This window comes from Lutra lutra, chromosome 6 (genome assembly GCF_902655055.1).
Source record: "Lutra lutra chromosome 6, mLutLut1.2, whole genome shotgun sequence".
NCBI lineage: Eukaryota > Metazoa > Chordata > Mammalia > Carnivora > Mustelidae > Lutra > Lutra lutra.
This window is the reverse complement of record NC_062283.1, coordinates 145,274,499-145,293,450: the sequence shown is the minus strand read 5'-3', so window position 1 is coordinate 145,293,450 and position 18,952 is coordinate 145,274,499. Positions and strand designations below refer to the sequence as shown.

The window sequence follows — 18,952 nt, the reverse complement described above, 5'->3', positions numbered from 1 at the left end:
ATAGACACACGCTGGGCCCTGGCCCGTTTCTGATTCCGGGCCGGCACCTGTGAATTTTCATCTCTGCAAGTTCACAGGGTGAGGTCCACGGCTACTAGTCTGGGAAGCACGCTCTGAGAACCTCTGCCTTAGAGCTAGCTGTCTTAATCGCTGTGCAACAGATCCTACTGGCTCCCAACGTACATGTGCTTTTAGCAATTCCTCTTGAGAACCATTTGCAAAAATTATTTAAAATAATTCCCAGAATCTCCGCCTTTGGAGATTTTACCATAGTTTTGAGCTTCGAGGACCACAATGTGTCCTTTAAGCAGAGCGTTCAGCCGGGGAGCGTCTTCTATGCTTGGGTCCTTCTCAACGGAATCTGAAGGCAGGGGCTCCGGCCACGTGCGCCGAAACACAGCGGCCCGGGGTTCTGGGAACCCGGCCTCGTCGCGGCGCAAGGACTACAAGATGACCAGACCACCGGGGCAGCCCCACCTTCAAATGGCCCAGCACCCGCTGTGGCCTCCGGCTCCTCTAGGTCTATTTACACTCCCCCCGCCCCCGCCCCGGTCCACTGCAGAGCAAGCCCTCTCACACCTCACGTCTGCGATCAGCAGCTGAACCAAATTCAGCAAAGTTCTCCGCAAGGGCAAGGGGACTGGTGGCGAAGAAAGGTCTTGGCAACAAGGGGAGGCGGCGGGAGACGCGCCCACCCTAGTCTCCGCGGCCCCCCGCAAGCGCCCCGCCGGGTGGGGTAGGGTAGAGTCGGGCTGGGCGGGCGTGGGGCGCCCGCGGGGTGGGCGTGGCGTGGCGTGGGGCGCCTCAGGGCGCCGGCAGCGGCCGCAGCCATCTTGCGCGCCGGGAGCACCTCGCAGGTCCGGCGGGCGGGGCGCTCAGGGGCGCGGCCCTGGGACCCCGCCCCGCGGAGGACTCTCGGGAGCGCGGGCGGCGGGCGCACTGTACCGACTCACCGACAGCCGGGAGCGCAGCGGTCCTTTGCAGGCGCCGCGGGTGAGCCGGCCGCGCGGCCGGGGTCGGGAGGCGGAAGGCCCGGGCCGAGGGGCTCGCACCCAGAGGCGGGGGCGGGGGGGACAGCGGCCGGGATTCGACTACAGGTGTGGCGGAGCTGGCCCGGCGGCCGGGGTGGGGGTGGGGGGGATCTGCGCGTGAGCCCGGAGCCCGTGGTCCCCGGGAAAAGCCGGGCTTGCCCCGCTGTCGCCAGATTCGGGGTCCCCGTCTGGCCCTTGGCACTTGGTTCTCTCTTTTCGGCCCCAACAAGCGGCAGGTGAAGCTGAACCTACCGGTGTGGCCGCCCCTGCTGCTCCACACCTTCCTCTTTCGACTCTGTCCCCTGGGGTGTCCCTCCCGAAGTGCCTGCGGAGCTCGACCCCGTGGGCACGCGTGCTGCCCGCGCCCCTCCCGCCTCGCTCGGCCCTCTGGCCCCTCCGGCCCGTCCAGGGTGGGGACCATTTTTTTTTTTAAGTTTCTCAAAGGCTTGACGGTTGCGGTTTCAGCCCTGGGGCAAACGGTTGCTTCACAAAGTGAAACTTGGTGTCTGCTGTGCTCCCGGCTGGCTTCCTGGAAGTCCGAGGAGTACCTCCGCGTTCCGTCCCGCCCGCTTCCGCGAGCTGGGCCCCCCGCCCCCCTCCCCGCCACCCACGGCTCCCGCGCGGGACCCCTCCCCCGCGAGGCCCCGCCTCCTTGCCCCCCTCCCTTGCGCGGCCCCGCCTCCTCTCTCGCGGGGCCCGCCCGGCCCGCGGTAATTGTAGGTTGGGCGGTGACTCAACGCCGGCGCCCGCCCGCCGGGTTCTTAAAGAGCGGCGCGCGGGGCGGGCGCCGAGTGTCGGGCGCGGCGACGGCGGGAGGCGGCGGGCAGTTGTGCGCTCTGAAGGGCTTTCCTCTGCTTCCAGGTTCGGAGAGCGGTCTCAGCTGCTGCGGCAGACTCGTGTTTCCAGGGCACTGAGGAAAACCCGTCAGGAACCGAAGATGCCGAAACCAGTAAGTGGGCGGCGTCGGGGCCGCTGGGATGCTCCGGGCGCTCCTTTCCCGCCGCGGCACCTGGGCGGCGCGTGGGGCGCTTTTGAGGGGAACCGGGTTCTTTTGTCGACGGAGGGAGGGAAGCGGCCCCGCCCTGGGTCAGGGGTTGGTCCTTCTGTGGAACTCGAGAAGGAGACGACGGCTGCGCTGCTTTTCGCTCTCCGGTCTTCCTGTGTGTGGGCGCCCCCGCCCCGCCCCAGTCGTTTCTGGTCTTTTGTAAAAGAAAGTCCCGTCTGCTTGAAAAGTGTCTTCTAACGCAACTTGGAAGTTTCTTAATAACACAAGTTGTCTAAATGCCCGGAGAGTCAGGTGGCTCCCGACGACGCCGGTCGGCTCTGAGTCCTTTCACGGCTCGGAACCAAACGCGCCCCAGATCTTCCTCGGGTGCTTTATAGGGCCTGCAGCCTAGGCGGCTCCGTCTTTCCGGCGGCCGCTTCTCAGTCTCACCCCGGGCCTGGGAGGCCGCGCGCTGTTAACCCGGGAATTTGCTGGCGGCAGCAGGATTCCTATCTCTGAAAGAGGTTGAGTCGTGGACCTGAATTGCAGATGAAGGCAGGCGGCCCTGTTCCCGGGTCGTGCGCTACGAGGCCCTCACCTCTCTCCCGCCTGCATCTGCTTCTCTTGCTCTCGGGGTTCGATTGCAGGCCAGGCCTGGGGGATACCCTTTCACTTAAGTGGTGGGAGCGAGGCGGGTTCTTTGTGAGCGGTATTTCTTGGAAAGTTGTGCGTATTCACCTGCTTTGACGCAGGGGAGCTGTGACTAGATGGGGAGGGGATTTCTCATTTTTTAATTGTTCTGAATCATGAGGGAGAAAATACCTGGATTCAGTAAAAATTGGAATGAAAGACATACGGAATTCCCGTTTTTCAAGCAAGTCGGTTCTGTAGTCAGTGCGTTTGTTCCCAGTAAATTGTAGATTCTCTAAAAGGAGTTCTTGATTAATCAAGCCTTTACTGTTCGGTTAAGTACATTTCCGTGTTCATACGCTGTCAGATTCGGAAGCCAATAGAGTTTTTGCCTAAATTACATAATTAAGATGATTCACTCATGATGCAGAAAATTTTTTTCCTACACAAAATTCTTCTTTTTTCAAACTTGTACAGGCTTTATGATGCCTGTGGTGTAAATGCAGCCACTCACCCAGGGCACGGTCCCATGCAGCCCTTTGCAGAATGGCAGCGAAGACCTTACCGTAGGTCTGGTTTTCTTTATTTCACTAAAAGAAAAGAAGCAGAGTTCAGCTTTTAAGATACCACCTTGAGAAAAAAGGCAGTAAACCAGTTTCCTGTCACTGTTTTTCTTTTTCATTTTTCAAAACGAACTGTTATTTTTATTGCAGTAAAATGTCCATAATACACAGTTTACTGTCTTAACCGTTTTTAAGCGGACTGTTCAGCGGCATTAAGTACATTCACCACCACCACCCCGCTCTACAACTGTTTGATCTTTTGAAACTGGAACTTTCTACCCATTAAACACTAACTCACCAGTCCCTGGCACCCACCCTTAGACTTCCTGTCTCTCTGATTTTGACTACTCGGGAGGTCCTTTATGTAAGTGGAATCACACAATATGTGTCCTTTTTGAGACTGGCTTATTTCACGTGGTATAATGTCCTCAAGGTTCATCTGTGTTGTAGGATGGGTTAGAATTTCCTCCTTTTTAGGGCTCTCTATATTTCTTATGGCAGGTATATGTATATTTTAATTGTATGTATGAAGATAGATATATTTGAATAGTTGGGGTTTTAGGCTTCTACCTGATCCTTTGAGTTCGGCAGGCAAAGTATTTTTGATTGATATCTACTGAATCAGAGGACAACTTCCTTTATAAAACAGCGTGAATGAAATAATACTCGCTGCTTTTTCTCTTAATACTGCTTCTCAAATCACCACTTGTTAGATTGAGTATTCATGCACTCAGTAAGCATCTGTCCTGCAAGCTGCATTGCAGGGCGTGGTCCAGTGAGACCCAGCTTGTTTGGGGTGGGGGGGGAGGGGTCTTAGGGTCTGGAACCTGAGCCGGGACACATGTGAATGCTGAAATAGTAGCTGGGAGACTCTGAGTGCCACCAAAGAGGGAGAGAAGCTTAGGTCAAGAAGCAAGGTCAAGTCCCAACACAATTGGGAAGAAAACCATCTGATGGGGAAATGGGTGAACTTTATTGAGAAGTTAGCCTTCAGCTGAGTCTTGCTAGAGGGCTGTGGGTAGGATTTGATTAGCGTGGGCGCTCCAAGGAAGGTACTATTGTCTGGTTTTACTTTTCCCACAACTGCTTTGGGGCTCTACTCACGTGTGGCTTGTAGACTTCCACGGAGGATGGTTTGAGGTCCAGAAGACGTCACACCCTCTGCTCAGCTAATTTTTTTGGCCTTGTGAGTCCTCATCTGGGGGAGAGGCGTGGGGTTTTGTGCAGGGAGCTAACTCAGGAAGCAGCCCTGTGCCTGTGGTTCAGCCAGGGGTAACCTCCTCTCTTGTGGTCCCCCCTTCCTCCTCTCTTCTTAACCACCACACTTGCTTTCTTCATCGTGATAGGAAGGAGGCATGGGGCTGTAGAAAGGAAAACCGCAGCAGGCTTAGGGATGATGCAGGGCCAAGCCCTCTTAAATCTTTCCTGAGCTTAGTGCTGAACTGCCTTAAGCGGCACTGGCAGATGCCATAGCTGTTCATTTCTAAAGTTTTGATACGGAAGTTATTAATATAAAAGCAGATTTTCCCTTCAGTAGGAAAATTGTGAAAGCATGTTCAAAATTCTGCCCTGTGCCAAAATTTTAAGATAATTTCTGAGATTACCTTGCCTCTCTGGGGATATATAGCCTTTTCCACTTAATTTTTCTCTTGGGTATATACCCAGTGTGGAATAAGTCCTTGCTTCTTAGCTTCTTGTGCAAGTTCCTTGTCAATAAGATGGGGCTGTTGGCAGTATCTAATTCATAATGTTACATGAGATAATTAATGTCCACTAAATATTTTAACAGGCACAGGGTTTACTGACTATACTGATATATTTTCCAACCCTCCCGGCTTCATTGGAGGGGATACATGGGATATATTTTCTGTGTATCCCTCCTTCTTTACCATGGGCAAATGGTGAGTTAGCTAAGATTTTCCCATGTGGTGGTGAGAAGTGCTGGCTAGAATTAGTCATTTGTCATCATCACACTGTGTCAGGCACAGTTAGTCTTTTTGTACATTTCTCCATTAGCTCAATAGACAGTTATGTGTTACTCTGCTAGATGTTGAGGCCACCAAGATGAGTAGACACAGAGATACTTGCTCATGGATTTACAGTCTGGTGAGGCAGACAGTAATGCTAGAATAACTTGAGTGTATATAATGGCTTGTGGGGGGTGTTTATCAAGGAGGACAGGAAGGCACCTCCAGGAGGTGATGACTGTTCAGAGCAATGCAAGGAATGAAGGGACCTTAGCTAGGTGAAGGAGGGCGGTAAGGAGCCTACCAGCCACAGGGAACGACTTGTGCAGTGGTCCTGAGGTGGAAGGGGGTAGAAGGAGCTCAGGGTTCCCCATGAGGACGAGTATGGCTAGAGAGGAAAATTAGAAGCTAACTGTGCAGAGCCTAGTAAGCCGTAAGAAGGCATTTTCAGGACTTAGCTCAGGCGGAAGCACTGAATGGTTTTGATTGGAAGGAAGTGGCCTGATCAGATTTGGTTTTTGAAAGGTCACTGCAGCTGCAACATGAGAATCAGCAGGAGGGTAAAGGTGCAGGCGAAGACTGTTGGAGTAGCCCAAGTGAGAGGTGGTAATAGCATGGCCCCAAGGCAGTGTGAGGCAAATGGAGAAGAGTGGATGTGTTTGGGAGCTCTTTGATAGGACTTGATGAATTGGGTGTTCGGGTGGTCCAGAAAGACCAGGGCGGAGGGCAGTGTAAAGCTGATTTCTGGCGCCTGGCTTGCATAACTGCATGGATGGTAGTGCCATTCACTGAGATAAGGAACCTGGAAAAGGACCAAATGTGAGAGGGAGGGTTGAGAGTTTGGTTTGTACCTGCTGACAAATTTGTGACTATAGTCGATGGAAGGAGTTCTTCTTTCATTATTATAACTACTATCTCCTAAAATATATGTAAATATCAGTATTTTTCTTAAACCACAGTATTTTTTAAATCCACTTGAACTAAAAGTAATCCAGCAGCTTCTTAGGTTTCCTCTGAGTGTGTATGTACACTACACACACATAAAATTCAAAGTTAGGATTAATTTAGTGCTGTGTTCTCAAACAGTGGCATACGTAATTATCTGGAGACCTAAAGATCCCTGGGTCCTTCGTAGTACTACTAAATCCCCATCTCCAGGGCCAAGTATACTGGGCCCCTGTACTTTCAGTAAGCTCCCCAGATGGTACTGATGTACCCCCAGACTTTGGGAACTTCTGATTTCATAAGAAAGGAGCAGTTTATGTACTTTTCCTCAGAACCCCAACAGTACAGTGAGACCCTCCTAATGGGGTTGATACTGGTTGTGTGTGAGCAGAGGCCAGAGCCCATGGTGTGTTTAGCGGGCAGCAAACCCCAGTGTGATTCCAGAGCATCCATTCAGGCCAATGTTCTTGCAGGCTTGGGAGGGGATTTACAGCCACCTTCTTAAAGTTCCAGCTTTAGTGCCGTGGGTGCTGGTGCCGTCATTGCTATTTGGAATGTGGCTGGGGTGGGGATAATGAAGATAGCTGAATGGATATCAAACTCCAGAAAGACCAGGAGCTAAGAAATCTAATTGAATCTCTCTGATTTGAGTTCCTCTCTGCAGGAGGCCAGTTGCAGAGCTTAATTTGGCAGTGATCAGGGGGCTTTCAAATTTTGGCTGTCTTTGTTTTTAAAGGGAAAAAAGAGGCAGCCATTTTCCATTAAATAGCAGGGAAGAAAGAGATCCCATTCCTCATTCCTCTCTTTCTCTCCTGGCCTTCCTCACTGGCCTCTCTTGGTAGTTACTGTCCTAAGTAGTAATGTGATTTGTAACAAAAATTTTAATCAATTTATGAATACTTAAAATTTGGAAAAGGAAAACAATATTACTATTCTTACTGAATTATAATTATTTTTCTTTATTTTATTTAAACTTACAGGTATCTTTGACAACTTGAAGATTTTTAGGATGATTCACTATATATGCCTGCTTTCTTACAGTATTCAGACATTTCACCTTTAATCTGGAGAGTAAAACTCAGTCTGCTTTCAAAATCAATGAATGCATTTTGAATACTCCTTTATATTTGATTTGATTTCATTGGTAACTACACGTGGGAGTCCCCAGCTACTCCAGTTAGTGTTTTTTGTTCGTTTTGCTTTTTGTTACTTTGTTTTGTTTCATTTTTTAAAGTAGGCTCTCATGCCCAGCTAGGAGCCTAAACTGAGGGTCGGTTTCATGAGCCTGATATCACAACTTGAGCCGAAACCAGGAGTCACCCAGGCAACCCCCCACCCCCACAGTTAGTTTTTAATTTAAGCACTAAATGTGTGGTTGCCACTACTAATTAAATATGGAATATTTATTGGAAAGCCCAGAAGTTTGCATTATTTACCTTCTAAGAGACTTATCATCCATGCCTGTGACATGAATCTTCTTTAAAGATTTTATTTAGTTGAGAGAACACGGGGTGGGGGGGGAGGCGGGGAAGTGAGAGAAGCAGACCCCCCCACTGAGCAGGGAGTCCTGGGGACCATGACCTGAGCTGAAGGCAGACGCTTAACCACTGACCTGCCCAGGTGCCCCAAGAATAAAGCTGTTACTCTAGACTTCAGTAAATTTATTTAGTAATCTCTACACCTAACAGGGAGCTCGAACTCAGGACCCTGAGATCAGGAGTCACATGCTCCTCTGACTGAGCCAGCCAGGCACCCTAGTTGTGTTGTGCGTATATTGTTTTTGTTTTTGTTTTAAGGAAAAAAATTATGCTATAATGTGACTTAGAGACTTTTGACTAAAAATACTCAATATTTAGTTAGCGTATATAATTTTCCCAAATAAAAATGTAAAGCCATGTAAAGAATAGTTTCATAATTTAGTATTTAACCTGTATTTTGGCAAGCCATTTAGCTTCTAAGAACCTCAGTTTTGTCATCTGTAAAATGAGAGTAAAGTTTTTAAGTGAAAAGAATTCTGCATAACAAACAGAGAAAATGTTTGTGTTTGTGAAATCCAAATAATTTCTCCAGATGCTGTCTGCTTTGTGTATGTCTTGTGTACATTTTTTTCCTAGAAACTTGCTTTACAAACATGACAGTGTAACAGATAGCTATAACGAAGGGTTTTAGTTTCCAAGTTGCTATTAACCAGGTAGAGTTTGTCCAGGCCTTTCTAAGTAAAACAGCAATGTGAAATATTTTGTTTATTTAGTGAAAGGGAACACACTTCTGTCTTTTTCTCATCCTCTCTGCCTTCTAGTTGTCAGAATTCCTCATCCATTTGAATGAATATGGGTTCCTTCCTTATTCATTGAAGCCCTGTTTTATGCCATTACATTCTAGGGGCTGAAACTGTAAAAAGTAAGATACATTGTTGCCATTAAGGAATTCTCAGTCTAATAGGGGAGTCAAGATATGTAAGCAAAGAATTACAATGCAGTATAAAAAGTATGATTACAGGTACATAGGAAAGCAGATTAAAGTGTGCCCTGGAGAGCTGGGGAAGGCTTCCCAGCCAGTGAGCTGCTTCATAGGTGTTGAGGGGTGCATAGGAGCTCACAAGTGCCTAAGAACAGAAGGGTGTTTAAGGCCACAGCAGTCAGTGGGCGGTTCTGTTTCCCTTTGTGAGTCACAGTCCATTCTTTTAGGCTCTTCTTAATACCTATAGATAAATGGCAGTACTGGTTCAAAGAACAGGGAGACTGCATTGACATAATAATTACATTTTTAATGTAATGTATTGATAAAACCTTAAAAGCAAAATGAAAATTTTCTGCCCTTGACCTAACTTACTGATAACAAAAAGGAATAGATACCACCTAAGGATCAGCCTGTGTAACAGCAAGTATAGCAGATTATGCTTACCTTTTGTTAACTTTGAAGACCCTTTGCACATCCTGTTTTTTTTCTGTTTTTGCCTGAAAGTCAGATTTGGACTGTCTCTATCAAAAAATTGTCATCAGATAGTATTGTAAATAATTGTTTTTACTTTAGAATGGTATAGACCAAGGCCAAATCTAGCTGTGATGAGTTTTTGTAGGGTCTCCCAGCTAGGAATGATTTTTACATTCCTAAAGGGTTGTTTAAAACAGGGATGCCTGGGTGGCTCAGTTGGTTGGACGACTGCCTTCGGCTCAGGTCATGATCCTGGAGTCCCGGGATCGAGTCCCGCATCGGGCTCCCAGCTCCGCGGGAGTCTGCTTCTCTCTCTGACCTTCTCCTCGCTCATGCTCTCTCTCACTGTCTCTCTCAAATAAATAAATAAAATCTTAAAAAAAAAAAAAAAAGAACAATAATATGCAACGGACAGCACAGTGGCCCCCAATGCCTAAAATATTTATCTGGCCCTTCACAGAAAAATTTTGGCAACACCTATTAGAATAAAAATAATTATTGTTAAATATGTTATCCATATTATATATATGGGTATATATTATATCCATAATAATATACTATATGATGATAATATATATACCTGGACAGGTATTGGGAAGGCTGTCATCACCTAGGAGCAGGCATGGTGGTGTTGAGGTGATATTTTAAGCAAGGTTGGTGCTTGAGCAGGTCTTAATTTATAGAGAAAATGGTAGTACCTTGTGTCACACTTGCTAAGCCATTGTATGATGACAGATTTCTGGCACCTGATAAAACAGCAATTTGTATCTGATATTTGAGTTGAAAGGCAAAGGTTATATAAATGAATTATCACTGACAATTTGAAATTAACTTTTGACTTGTAGTCTGTGTATGAATTTCTGACTGCAGATGGTTTTATAGTTCAATACCTAATTTAGACCACTCCATCTGAAATAGAACCCCTTTCACTGTCCACCCTTTATTTACCCTGCTTTGTTTTACTGAGTAGAACCTACTTCTACCTGTTAACTATGTTAGATACTTAGGTTTGTTCTTGTGGGGTTTTTTTTTTTTTAAGATATCATTTATTTATTTGATAGAGGGGTCACAAGTAGGCAGAGAGGCAGGCAGAGAAAGAGGGGGAAGCAGGCTCCCTGCTGAGCAGAGAGGCCGATGTGGGGCTCGATCCCAGGACCCTGAGATCATGACCTGAGCCTAAGGCAGAGGCTTTAACCCATGGAGCCACCCAGGCGCCCCAAGACAAAAGCTTTTAATCACATTAGAATTTAGTAGTGATAAGTAGACTGCCTCTACATGTACTCTGTCCTCTGTGGTGACAGAGGAGAGTCAGTGCTCGTGCTAGGCACAGGGCCAGGAGCTTCCGGCGCTGGGCTGTCCTGCCTGGCCTCAGCAGAACCTTTGTGGCCGATGCCCTGGACAGAGTTTCACAGGTGAGGGGCAGGCACAGGGAGGTTGAGAAGCTTGCCCCAGAATACCCTCTATGAGGCAGGCATGCTTACATACCAATAAAGCAGTAATTTAATAAAGCCAATAAAGCAAGAACCAAAAGTTTGTTCTTGAAGCCAGTAATGGTGCTCTTTTTTTTTTTTTTTTTTTTTCCAACCACTCTGCATCTCACTTTGTGGCCAGGAAAGATGCAAGAAATAAAAACAAACAAAAAACCCCACAGGGCGCCTGGGTGGCTCAGTGGGTTAAGCCTCTGCCTTCAGCTTGGGTCATGATCTCAGGGTCCTGGGATCAAGCCCCCCCCATCAGGCTCTTTGCTTGGCCTGCCTTGGGGGATAACATCTCTGCTGAGCAGAGAGCCCGATGCAGGGCTGGGTCCCAGGACCCTGAGACCATGACCTCAGGTGAAGGCAGTGGCTTAACCCACTGAGCCACCAGGGTGCCCCTCATTATGTTCTTAAAGAGAAAATTGAACCACAGATCACTTGGTAAAAGCTTAGAACATAAATACTATATTGGAACCACCTCTTACTTATGGAAATGCATTATGTATACTAGTATAGTATTTTTGTCGAGGTGTTTCATTGCCTTGGTTAAGTAATTACAGATGCTGCTTCTTATTGTTCAGGTACTTGCTTACTTACCTAATACATTGCTATTTGGGTGAGACTCTTAAGTGGGACTTAGATGGGGAGATAGGGTGGGGAAAACTTGATGTTTGTTAAGAAACTGGCCAAACAGGGCAGTTAGGAAATAACAGTGGGATGACAAGGCTGCAGAGGGCATGACACAATTTGAACGATTCAACTATAAAAAGATTTTTTTGAGATGGTGGGGGATAACTGAATATCAATTGGATTTTAAATATTAAAATGACAGTGGTATGGTGGGTGTGTAACATACACATGTACTCAGAGTTCTTTAGAGCTACTTATTGAAGTTTTTGCAGTCGAAATCCTGTGGCAGCCTAAAATACACCACCAAAAAATATACAAATTTATATAAGTATAAATTTATTTATTTAAATATACTTAATTTTATATGTGTTTATATATGTATGTTTTTTAAACTGGTGGTAAAAATAGATGAATCAAGAATGTTAGGCATCCAGCTGAGTGAAAGCAGGGGTGGGGTTGTTCTCTCTACTTCTGTGAATGTTCAAATTTTACAAAGTAAAGTTTGTTTTTTAAAAGCACATTATAGGGGTGAAAGGGAAAGATGCTCTCATTTTCCCAAATGGCCAAACCCTTGAGTGTGGCGGGAGGGCAAGTGGAAAGGGACATCTCTGCCCTGGGATCTGGATTGGGGGAGGAGGGGGAGGTAAGGGCCTGAGAATCCTCCCAGGGTCCTGCTGATTGCTCTCCACGGGTCTCCGAGTAGACATTTCTTGGGAGAGCTTTAGTATTCCGTTCAGATGTGTGCCTGATTTAACCCCAGATTGGACCTTCTCGCCTCCCGCATTCATATTTTATCCAAGGAGACCTCCAGTAAAAATTGCAGTTGATTGGAAAACACACAGAACTGTTTGTTCCCAGCTAGTTGCACTGTTACTCTTTATTCCCACGATCTTGGCGGGGGGATGGGGGGGTTATTCAGTGCCCCCATGCCCCGACTGGAAATAGGTCATTGCCTCAATGACAGCTTTTGCGAAGCTGAAAATTGGAAGTGTTTCGGAGCCTGGCTTGCCTTCTGCGCTGGGGCTAGGTCCGAGGGTGGGTGGGAGGGAGGGGTGCGGACCTAAGTGCTGCAAACCTGAGCTGCCTGAGCCGGGTGGGGGGCTGTGGAGGGTGCCCCCCGCCCTCACGCCTACTAATTACATGCCTGGATCTGACATCCTGGATTTCAACCAAGTATAAATTGAGAGTTTGTTTTTGTTGTGTTTTGTTTTTGACTTAGTATAATTTCAGAAACCCTAGGCGGTTTAAAATAACTTTTGTTGAAGTTTGCTTCTGTAAGCGAATTTTCTAAGCTTGCTGATTTAGTTTGGATTTTTTTTTTTTTTTTTTAAACTTCTGGGGTCTTGCTCTCTATTTTCTAAGATGTGAAAAGCCAGCGTTACAGGAGAAATTATGTAACACAATATGCATGTGATTTTTTGTTTTTTAAGGTTTTGGTTTTTTTTTTTAAGATTTTATTTATTTATTTATTTGACAGAGAGCGAGATCACAAGTAGACAGGCAGGCAGAGAGAGAGAGGGAAGCAGGCTCCCTGCTGAGCAGAGAGCCCAATGCAGGGCTTGATCCCAGGACCCTGAGATCATGACCTGAGCCGAAGGCAGCGGCTTAACCCACTGAGCCACCCAGGTGCCCCTTTTTTAAGGTTTTTTATTTTTAAATCTCTACACCCAAGGTGGGGCTCAAACTCAACAACCCCGAGATCAACTTGCACACTCTAGGAACTGAGCCAGCCAGGTACCCCTACTGCACATGTCATCTTAACCAGGGACAAAGATTTATCAAAGAAATGGCATAAGATTTAAGGTATGATTTATCTTAATGAATGGACATTTCCATTCTTTGATAGTCTTTCCCCTCCCACCAGGTTAGAAAGGAAAAACCCTTCAGGGACTTCTAACTTTACAAAGAAAACAGTACATTCCAGGTGGGTAGTGAAGTCTAATCCACAGGCCTTTAATTTCCTGTATTCTTTGAGCCTAGAAGTAGAAAATCATTGGAGCAGGTGATAGCCATCTTGGCCCTGTTCCTTTTGTCTTTTACGGAATGCTAAGTTTGTGGATATAACTAACCTCCCTTTTCAGTGAACTAAATTGGTGCTGAAGTATGTATGACACATTTAGCAAAACTGAAATCACATGTTACAGAATCAAGACTTCACAAGCCTAGTAAGCTAAAGAGAAAGTGACCTTGGGGTGGGGAGAAAAGAAGGGTATAGACAGCATCCATGTTTCTGGAAGTCATTTCTTTGTGGAATGTGACATTCTTTGATTGGTTCTTCCCCTCTCCTAAGTCAGGTGTCAAAGCATCATAGCTAGTTTCATGCCCATATTAAATCTACACATAGAGCGTATGTCATTAACTAGTATAAAGTTGGTTCCTACCTAACAGACTCTTAACCAAAAAAGTTTTTAAAATGCACAGTTAGTGGGTATGAGGTATGATTTAAATGCCCTCGGCTGATCCCCGGTATGCCTCTGTAGCATAGATAGATAGATAGAACTTGGGTGAGAGTGATGACCCTTTCATTTGTCAGATGTCTGGAAGGCTATTTCTTTCTGCCTCAGTTCCCTCTTTTCCAGAATCCGTGCCTGAGCCTGTGAACAGTGGCAAGGGCTCAGCACAAAATGTTCCCAGCCCAGTTTTCAAGTAGGGGAGACTGACCTTTTTTTTAATGCGGCTGCTCGGAAAATGTTCTTTCTAGCTCTGAGGTTGTGATTTGCTCTGGTTATAATGACTACAAACAGGACTGGTTTGTCTGCTTTTTGTCCACTGTCCTGCCTGGCAGGAAGTGGGTCTGGGGGTAGGAAGTGACTTACTTTCAGAGGCAGAAGGAGCCATTTAGAAAGACTGGGGGTTTCATTACATGCTTCTGAAATTATAGGATGGATATTAGTTGATCTGGGCGCTTTGTATATCTATACTTTTACATAATTTTCACCCGGGAATTTGGAACCAACTTTTCAGTTGAGAATTTAAAACCATTGACTTACATTGAAAGACACAATTTTAAGAATTTAAGAGCCATATAAATACAAACAAATATTTTTAGTAGCTGATTATCAGAAGTTGAGGTGGCTGCATATACCTTTCTAGGCAGGTTTCCTCAGCCTTTAAAAGAAAGTGGTTAGGGACACCTTGGTGGCTCAGTTGGTTAGGCATCTGCCTCTGGCTTGTCTGCCCCTGGCTCTGGGCATGATCCCAGGGCCTTGGGATCTAGCCCCACATGGCAGCTCCCTGCTCAGTGGGGAGCTTGCTTTCCCTTCTCCCCTTCACCACACCATCCCCCGCCCTGTGCAGTCCCTCTTTTCTCTCTGTTAAATAAACTAAAAATCTTCAAAAAAAAAAAAAAATGGAAGTAGTTAATGAGGATAACTTTTCCCCTCTCACTAAGCAGTATCCACTTAGAATCAGCCTACAAAATAGGTGGACCTTGTCACGACTTCAGTTGTCAACTTAACAGCCTATACATTTATATTACATAAAAATGATATAAAATATAACACATAGATACTTGGAACTTGTTTGGAAATCCCAAGACCCAGCTTTTATGTCAATGCCCTGCCCTATTTATTTATTTATTTATGAGGGCATGGTGTGTACACATGCACCCGGAGCCCATGAGCAGGGGGGAGGGGCAGAGGGAGAGGGAGAAGGAGAAGCAGACTCCCCACTGATCAGGGAGCCTGACCTGAGCCAAAGGCAGCTGCTTAACTGACTGAGCTACCCAGGCACCCAGTACCCTGCCCTATTATTGTCCACTGCACATTGAGAATTTAACTTTCGGAGAGTTAAGAAAGGTGAGGGGTATGTAGTGCTGACTTTTATGATTAAGTTACCTTCAAAATTCCTTAAAGTGATACTGAATTCTTTGTTAAAATGAGGTAGGTGCCCACCCCATGGTGTCATATCGCTCTTGGAGTAGGAGGTAGGGGACTGGCATACCCACTCCCATATTTCCATGTTAAAATTTAAACTCACGTTTCGTAAAACTAAAGACTGTGCTTAACCTGCACTGAGAAGCTCGACTGATAGCTACTTGGTTTAGAATGGAGTTGAGGTGGCTCATTTGTCATTGAACTCTGGTTATGACCTTACTTTTTCATGTGGGCAAACACTGACCAGTGACTGCTTTTTTATACCCCTAGAAGGAATAGGAGGGGAGGGCACTGGATTGCTTTAATTCAGAAGGATAATGACCCAGCCAAAGCCACTAGATTGTGGCAGGTTCATTTGGTGTCTTGATAGATATTCCCTATAGGACATTCTCAGTGTTCCATTAACTGATAGCATCAGCCCACAGGTAGCCAAGTTTGAATTGTTCTGCTGGCAAAGTGACCACCATCACCAGGAATGGAGTATCTGGAGCTGTGTGATGGGCACCGGGAGACAGAGAACAGCCACCAGCAGCATCACCCAGTTCTCTGTGACTTTCAGTACTTCATACTCCCAGGAATAGTGGGACCACCCATCCATGATTCCTGAGAAGGGTATAGGAATTACTGAGAACTGTGGGTCAGCACTTTGAACTCTGTAGAAGTGCTATATAGTGGTTATCAGCTGTCACAAGTGGACTCTTGTCAGCCCTAACATTTGATGATTTTATTATTCCTATTACTAGGTAATAAAGAGCTAGTAGATTGTCCTAGTTTTGTGTAACTGTTTGAAAACTTTATCAGAATATGAGCTTTATATCTATCCTACCCATCTGTCTCCAGTGGTTTGTGGTGCTACAGACAAAATGGTAATACACAGTATTTTTACTGAACTGCCTGACCATTTTTGTTCTAATTAATTCCAGACTTTTACATTTGCAAAGCTAGGTGACTAGTTTCCTTTGGCTCTGAAAATTTTCCTGCACCTAACAGTCAAGACAGTTTGTTCACCACCACTCCCAGTTTCTTTCATCTTGAAAGAGAAGAGCGTAGAAAGTGATGTGATTGGCTGTAGTTTAAATGTAAGATACAGAGGAGCTTGAAAGAAAAGAAGAGCAATGTTGTAAGTCATTATCCATAGATTTACAGGTTTGCCATTAGCAGTATCTTGTTCGTGAGAGTATTTATACTGTTATTTCCATGTTCTCTAAAGGTCAGTAAGCCTCAAGAAGTCTGGTGTTTCGAGCCAACACTTAAACATGTATTTCTGGAATTTTAAACTTTGAGCCCAGCCTGCTCTGGGCATGTGGTGACACATGGCTCCTGCTGGTGGTGGGAACGTTTAAGTAGGGAGCCCTGCCTCCCCTGCTCTGGCTGGGGAACCATGTGTGGTTTAGTGTTTGTGCCAGTGCAGTATCAGTCAGATCACGGTGGCCGTTACTCCATTTAATGCAAAATTGTATTTTAAGGACCTTGTTTCTATTGTATTTGTCTTCTCTCTGTGCAGTAATGTTTTGCTATTTTGGTAAATACCTCCCCATAGCAACATGTCAGTTTTCCTTTTGGCCTCTTTATTCTTAAAAGAATGGCGTACAACAACAAGGTGGCTTCTGGACTGTCTTCCTTGAATAAAAGTTGGGATCTTCTAAATTATATGCTTATTAGAAACTATAACAGTGTAAAATAATGGTCAATGGATTTTCGGTGGCAACTACTCCTGTATAATTTTGTTGTTTATATAAACATTGTTACTGGGAGCAGCAATGCCCTTTTAACTAAGACAAACATTTTACTTCATTGGTATAAACAAAGTTTCTTTTAAATAGTAGCCTTTACTTTGACCCCCTAAAAAGAGCCTGTGATGTGGAGGGAGAAGAGCAAAACAATAAAATCCTCTTGCCTTTGTGGCTTTCCAACGTTGCTTTCCTTGGCTGAATTCATGTGTCTGCATTTCTGTGCTAAGCTGGTGAAGGTTTGCTAAGTTAATGGTAATGTTTTACAGAAGTCGGTTATTTGTTAGCTAGTCCTTGTGAAAAATGACCCTGCATGTCATAGCTGATGTTAGGATTTATTGAGTTGGAGTCTCGTTTATAATGACTTGATTTTTATCTTAAAGATAAGATCAGGATCCAGAGGGACTACCAGATAGGGGTCCATCTGTTGGGATATGGAGTATATGGGATATGCAAGCATAAGTTTGCAACTGTACTTCTAGTTCTAGCGAATGAAAATTTAGTAAAGATATTTTCACATAATGGGTTATAAATAGTAACAGTAAATGCATAATTTTGCCAAAAGGCATTGTGGCTTTTTGAATGTTTGGGATAGTAATCTCTTCCCCTGCTGAGCAGTGGCTATCCTGGATGGCCTCACCTGTGAGCTTGGTAGAGCCATAGACTTACGGGCTCCATCCCAGCTTACTGAGTCAGACTCTCTGGGCCTGGGGCCCAGAAAACTATGTCAGCAAGCTCTTTAGGTGATTCTTTGCTTGTTCAGGTTTGAAAATCACTGCCTCAGACGAGCACCGAGGCCCAGGGAATAATTTATAAGGTGCGGCTGGCTGGATATCCTAAACCATTACTGAGGGACACCAGATTTCATAAAGCATGCTTGATGCTGCCATGTTTCTTTATGCAGCAATGGACAGGGCTCTGGAGGCATTTAGGTTAATCTGGGAAAGTCTAAAATATAAAGATAGTATTCATTTAAAAAAATACATACATATTGCATACATACACACACACACACACACACACACACACACACACACGTATATATATAATTTATTTACTTAAATTGAGTGCTAACTAGTTATAACATGCCCTGCATCATCAAAGTTAAGTGTGGAGGGACGCCTGGGTGGCTCAGTTGGTTAAGCAGCTGCCTTCGGCTCAGGTCATGATCCCAGCGTCCTGGGATCAAGTCCCACATCGGGCTCCTTGCTCGGATGGAGCCTGCTTCTCCCTCTGCCTCTGTCTGCCAGTGCTCTCACTCTCTCTCGCGCTCTCTCTCTCTGACAAATAATAAATAAAATCTTTAAAAAAAAAAAAAAGTTAAGTGTGGAACAGAAGGCTCAGCCCCTGTTTAAAAATTGGGGAAAGAACATAATTTACTTGGGAGAACCCTGAACAAGAGCCTAGGTTCTCACCTCTGCTCCTTGGTGGGACAGCTCTCAGTGCTTTTCCCTCATTGTGCAGTGAAGGAGTCAACTAGAATTCATGATGCTGGAAATATTGCTGGCTTCAGGAGAGTAAGCCTTGGGAGAGTAGGATTCAGAGTGTTTTCTGCCGTGTTCACATCACTTTGGGAACTAGGACCTTCTTCCTGAAAATGGAATATTTTCATTTACAACTAAAAACAGTAAACAAAGTTTTAGTTTTTAAGAATTCATTTTTGAGGGGCGCCTGGGTGGCTCAGTGGGTTAAGCCGCTGCCTTCGGCTCAGGTCATGATCTCAGAGTCCTGGGATCCAGCCCCGCATGGGGCTCTCTGCTCAGCAGGGAGCCTGCTTCCTCCTCTCTCTCTGCCTGCCTCTCTGCCTGCTTGTGATCTCTCTGTCAAATAAATAAATAAAATCTTTAAAAAAAAAAAAAAAGAATTCATTTTTGAGTTGCTTGGCTTGCTCAGTCAGAGAAACATGGGATTCTTGATCTTTGTTGTGGGTTCAAGCCCATTGGGTGTAGAGATTACTTTAAAATATTTTAAATAAGTAATTTTCTTTCATTTTTGTTTCCTCCTAAGGAATTTTTATTACCAATTTGAATACCAAATTGACTAGTTCAGTGACATTGTTTTCCAGCTGTTTCCTATTTTACAGTCACTAAAGCAACCTGGATCTCGTGTTAGTAAGACACCCAAATGTCCATCAGCTGGTGAATGGATAGACAAAAGTGTTGTTTCCATATAGTGGAATATTATTTG

General features: G+C 45.4%; 1 protein-coding gene across 1 annotated transcript in view; it reads left to right on the top strand.

Annotated features, from left to right (window-relative positions):
* The first annotated feature begins 845 nt into the window (after positions 1 to 845).
* EZR (ezrin) overlaps positions 846 to 18,952 on the top strand; it is a 49,347-nt gene continuing 31,240 nt past the window's right edge. The window contains exons 1-2 of the mRNA XM_047733298.1: positions 846 to 993; positions 1,893 to 1,980. Of these exons, the coding sequence (XP_047589254.1) occupies positions 1,969 to 1,980 (12 nt within the window). The 5' untranslated portion in view covers positions 846 to 993; positions 1,893 to 1,968. The remainder of the gene's footprint in view (positions 994 to 1,892; positions 1,981 to 18,952) is intronic.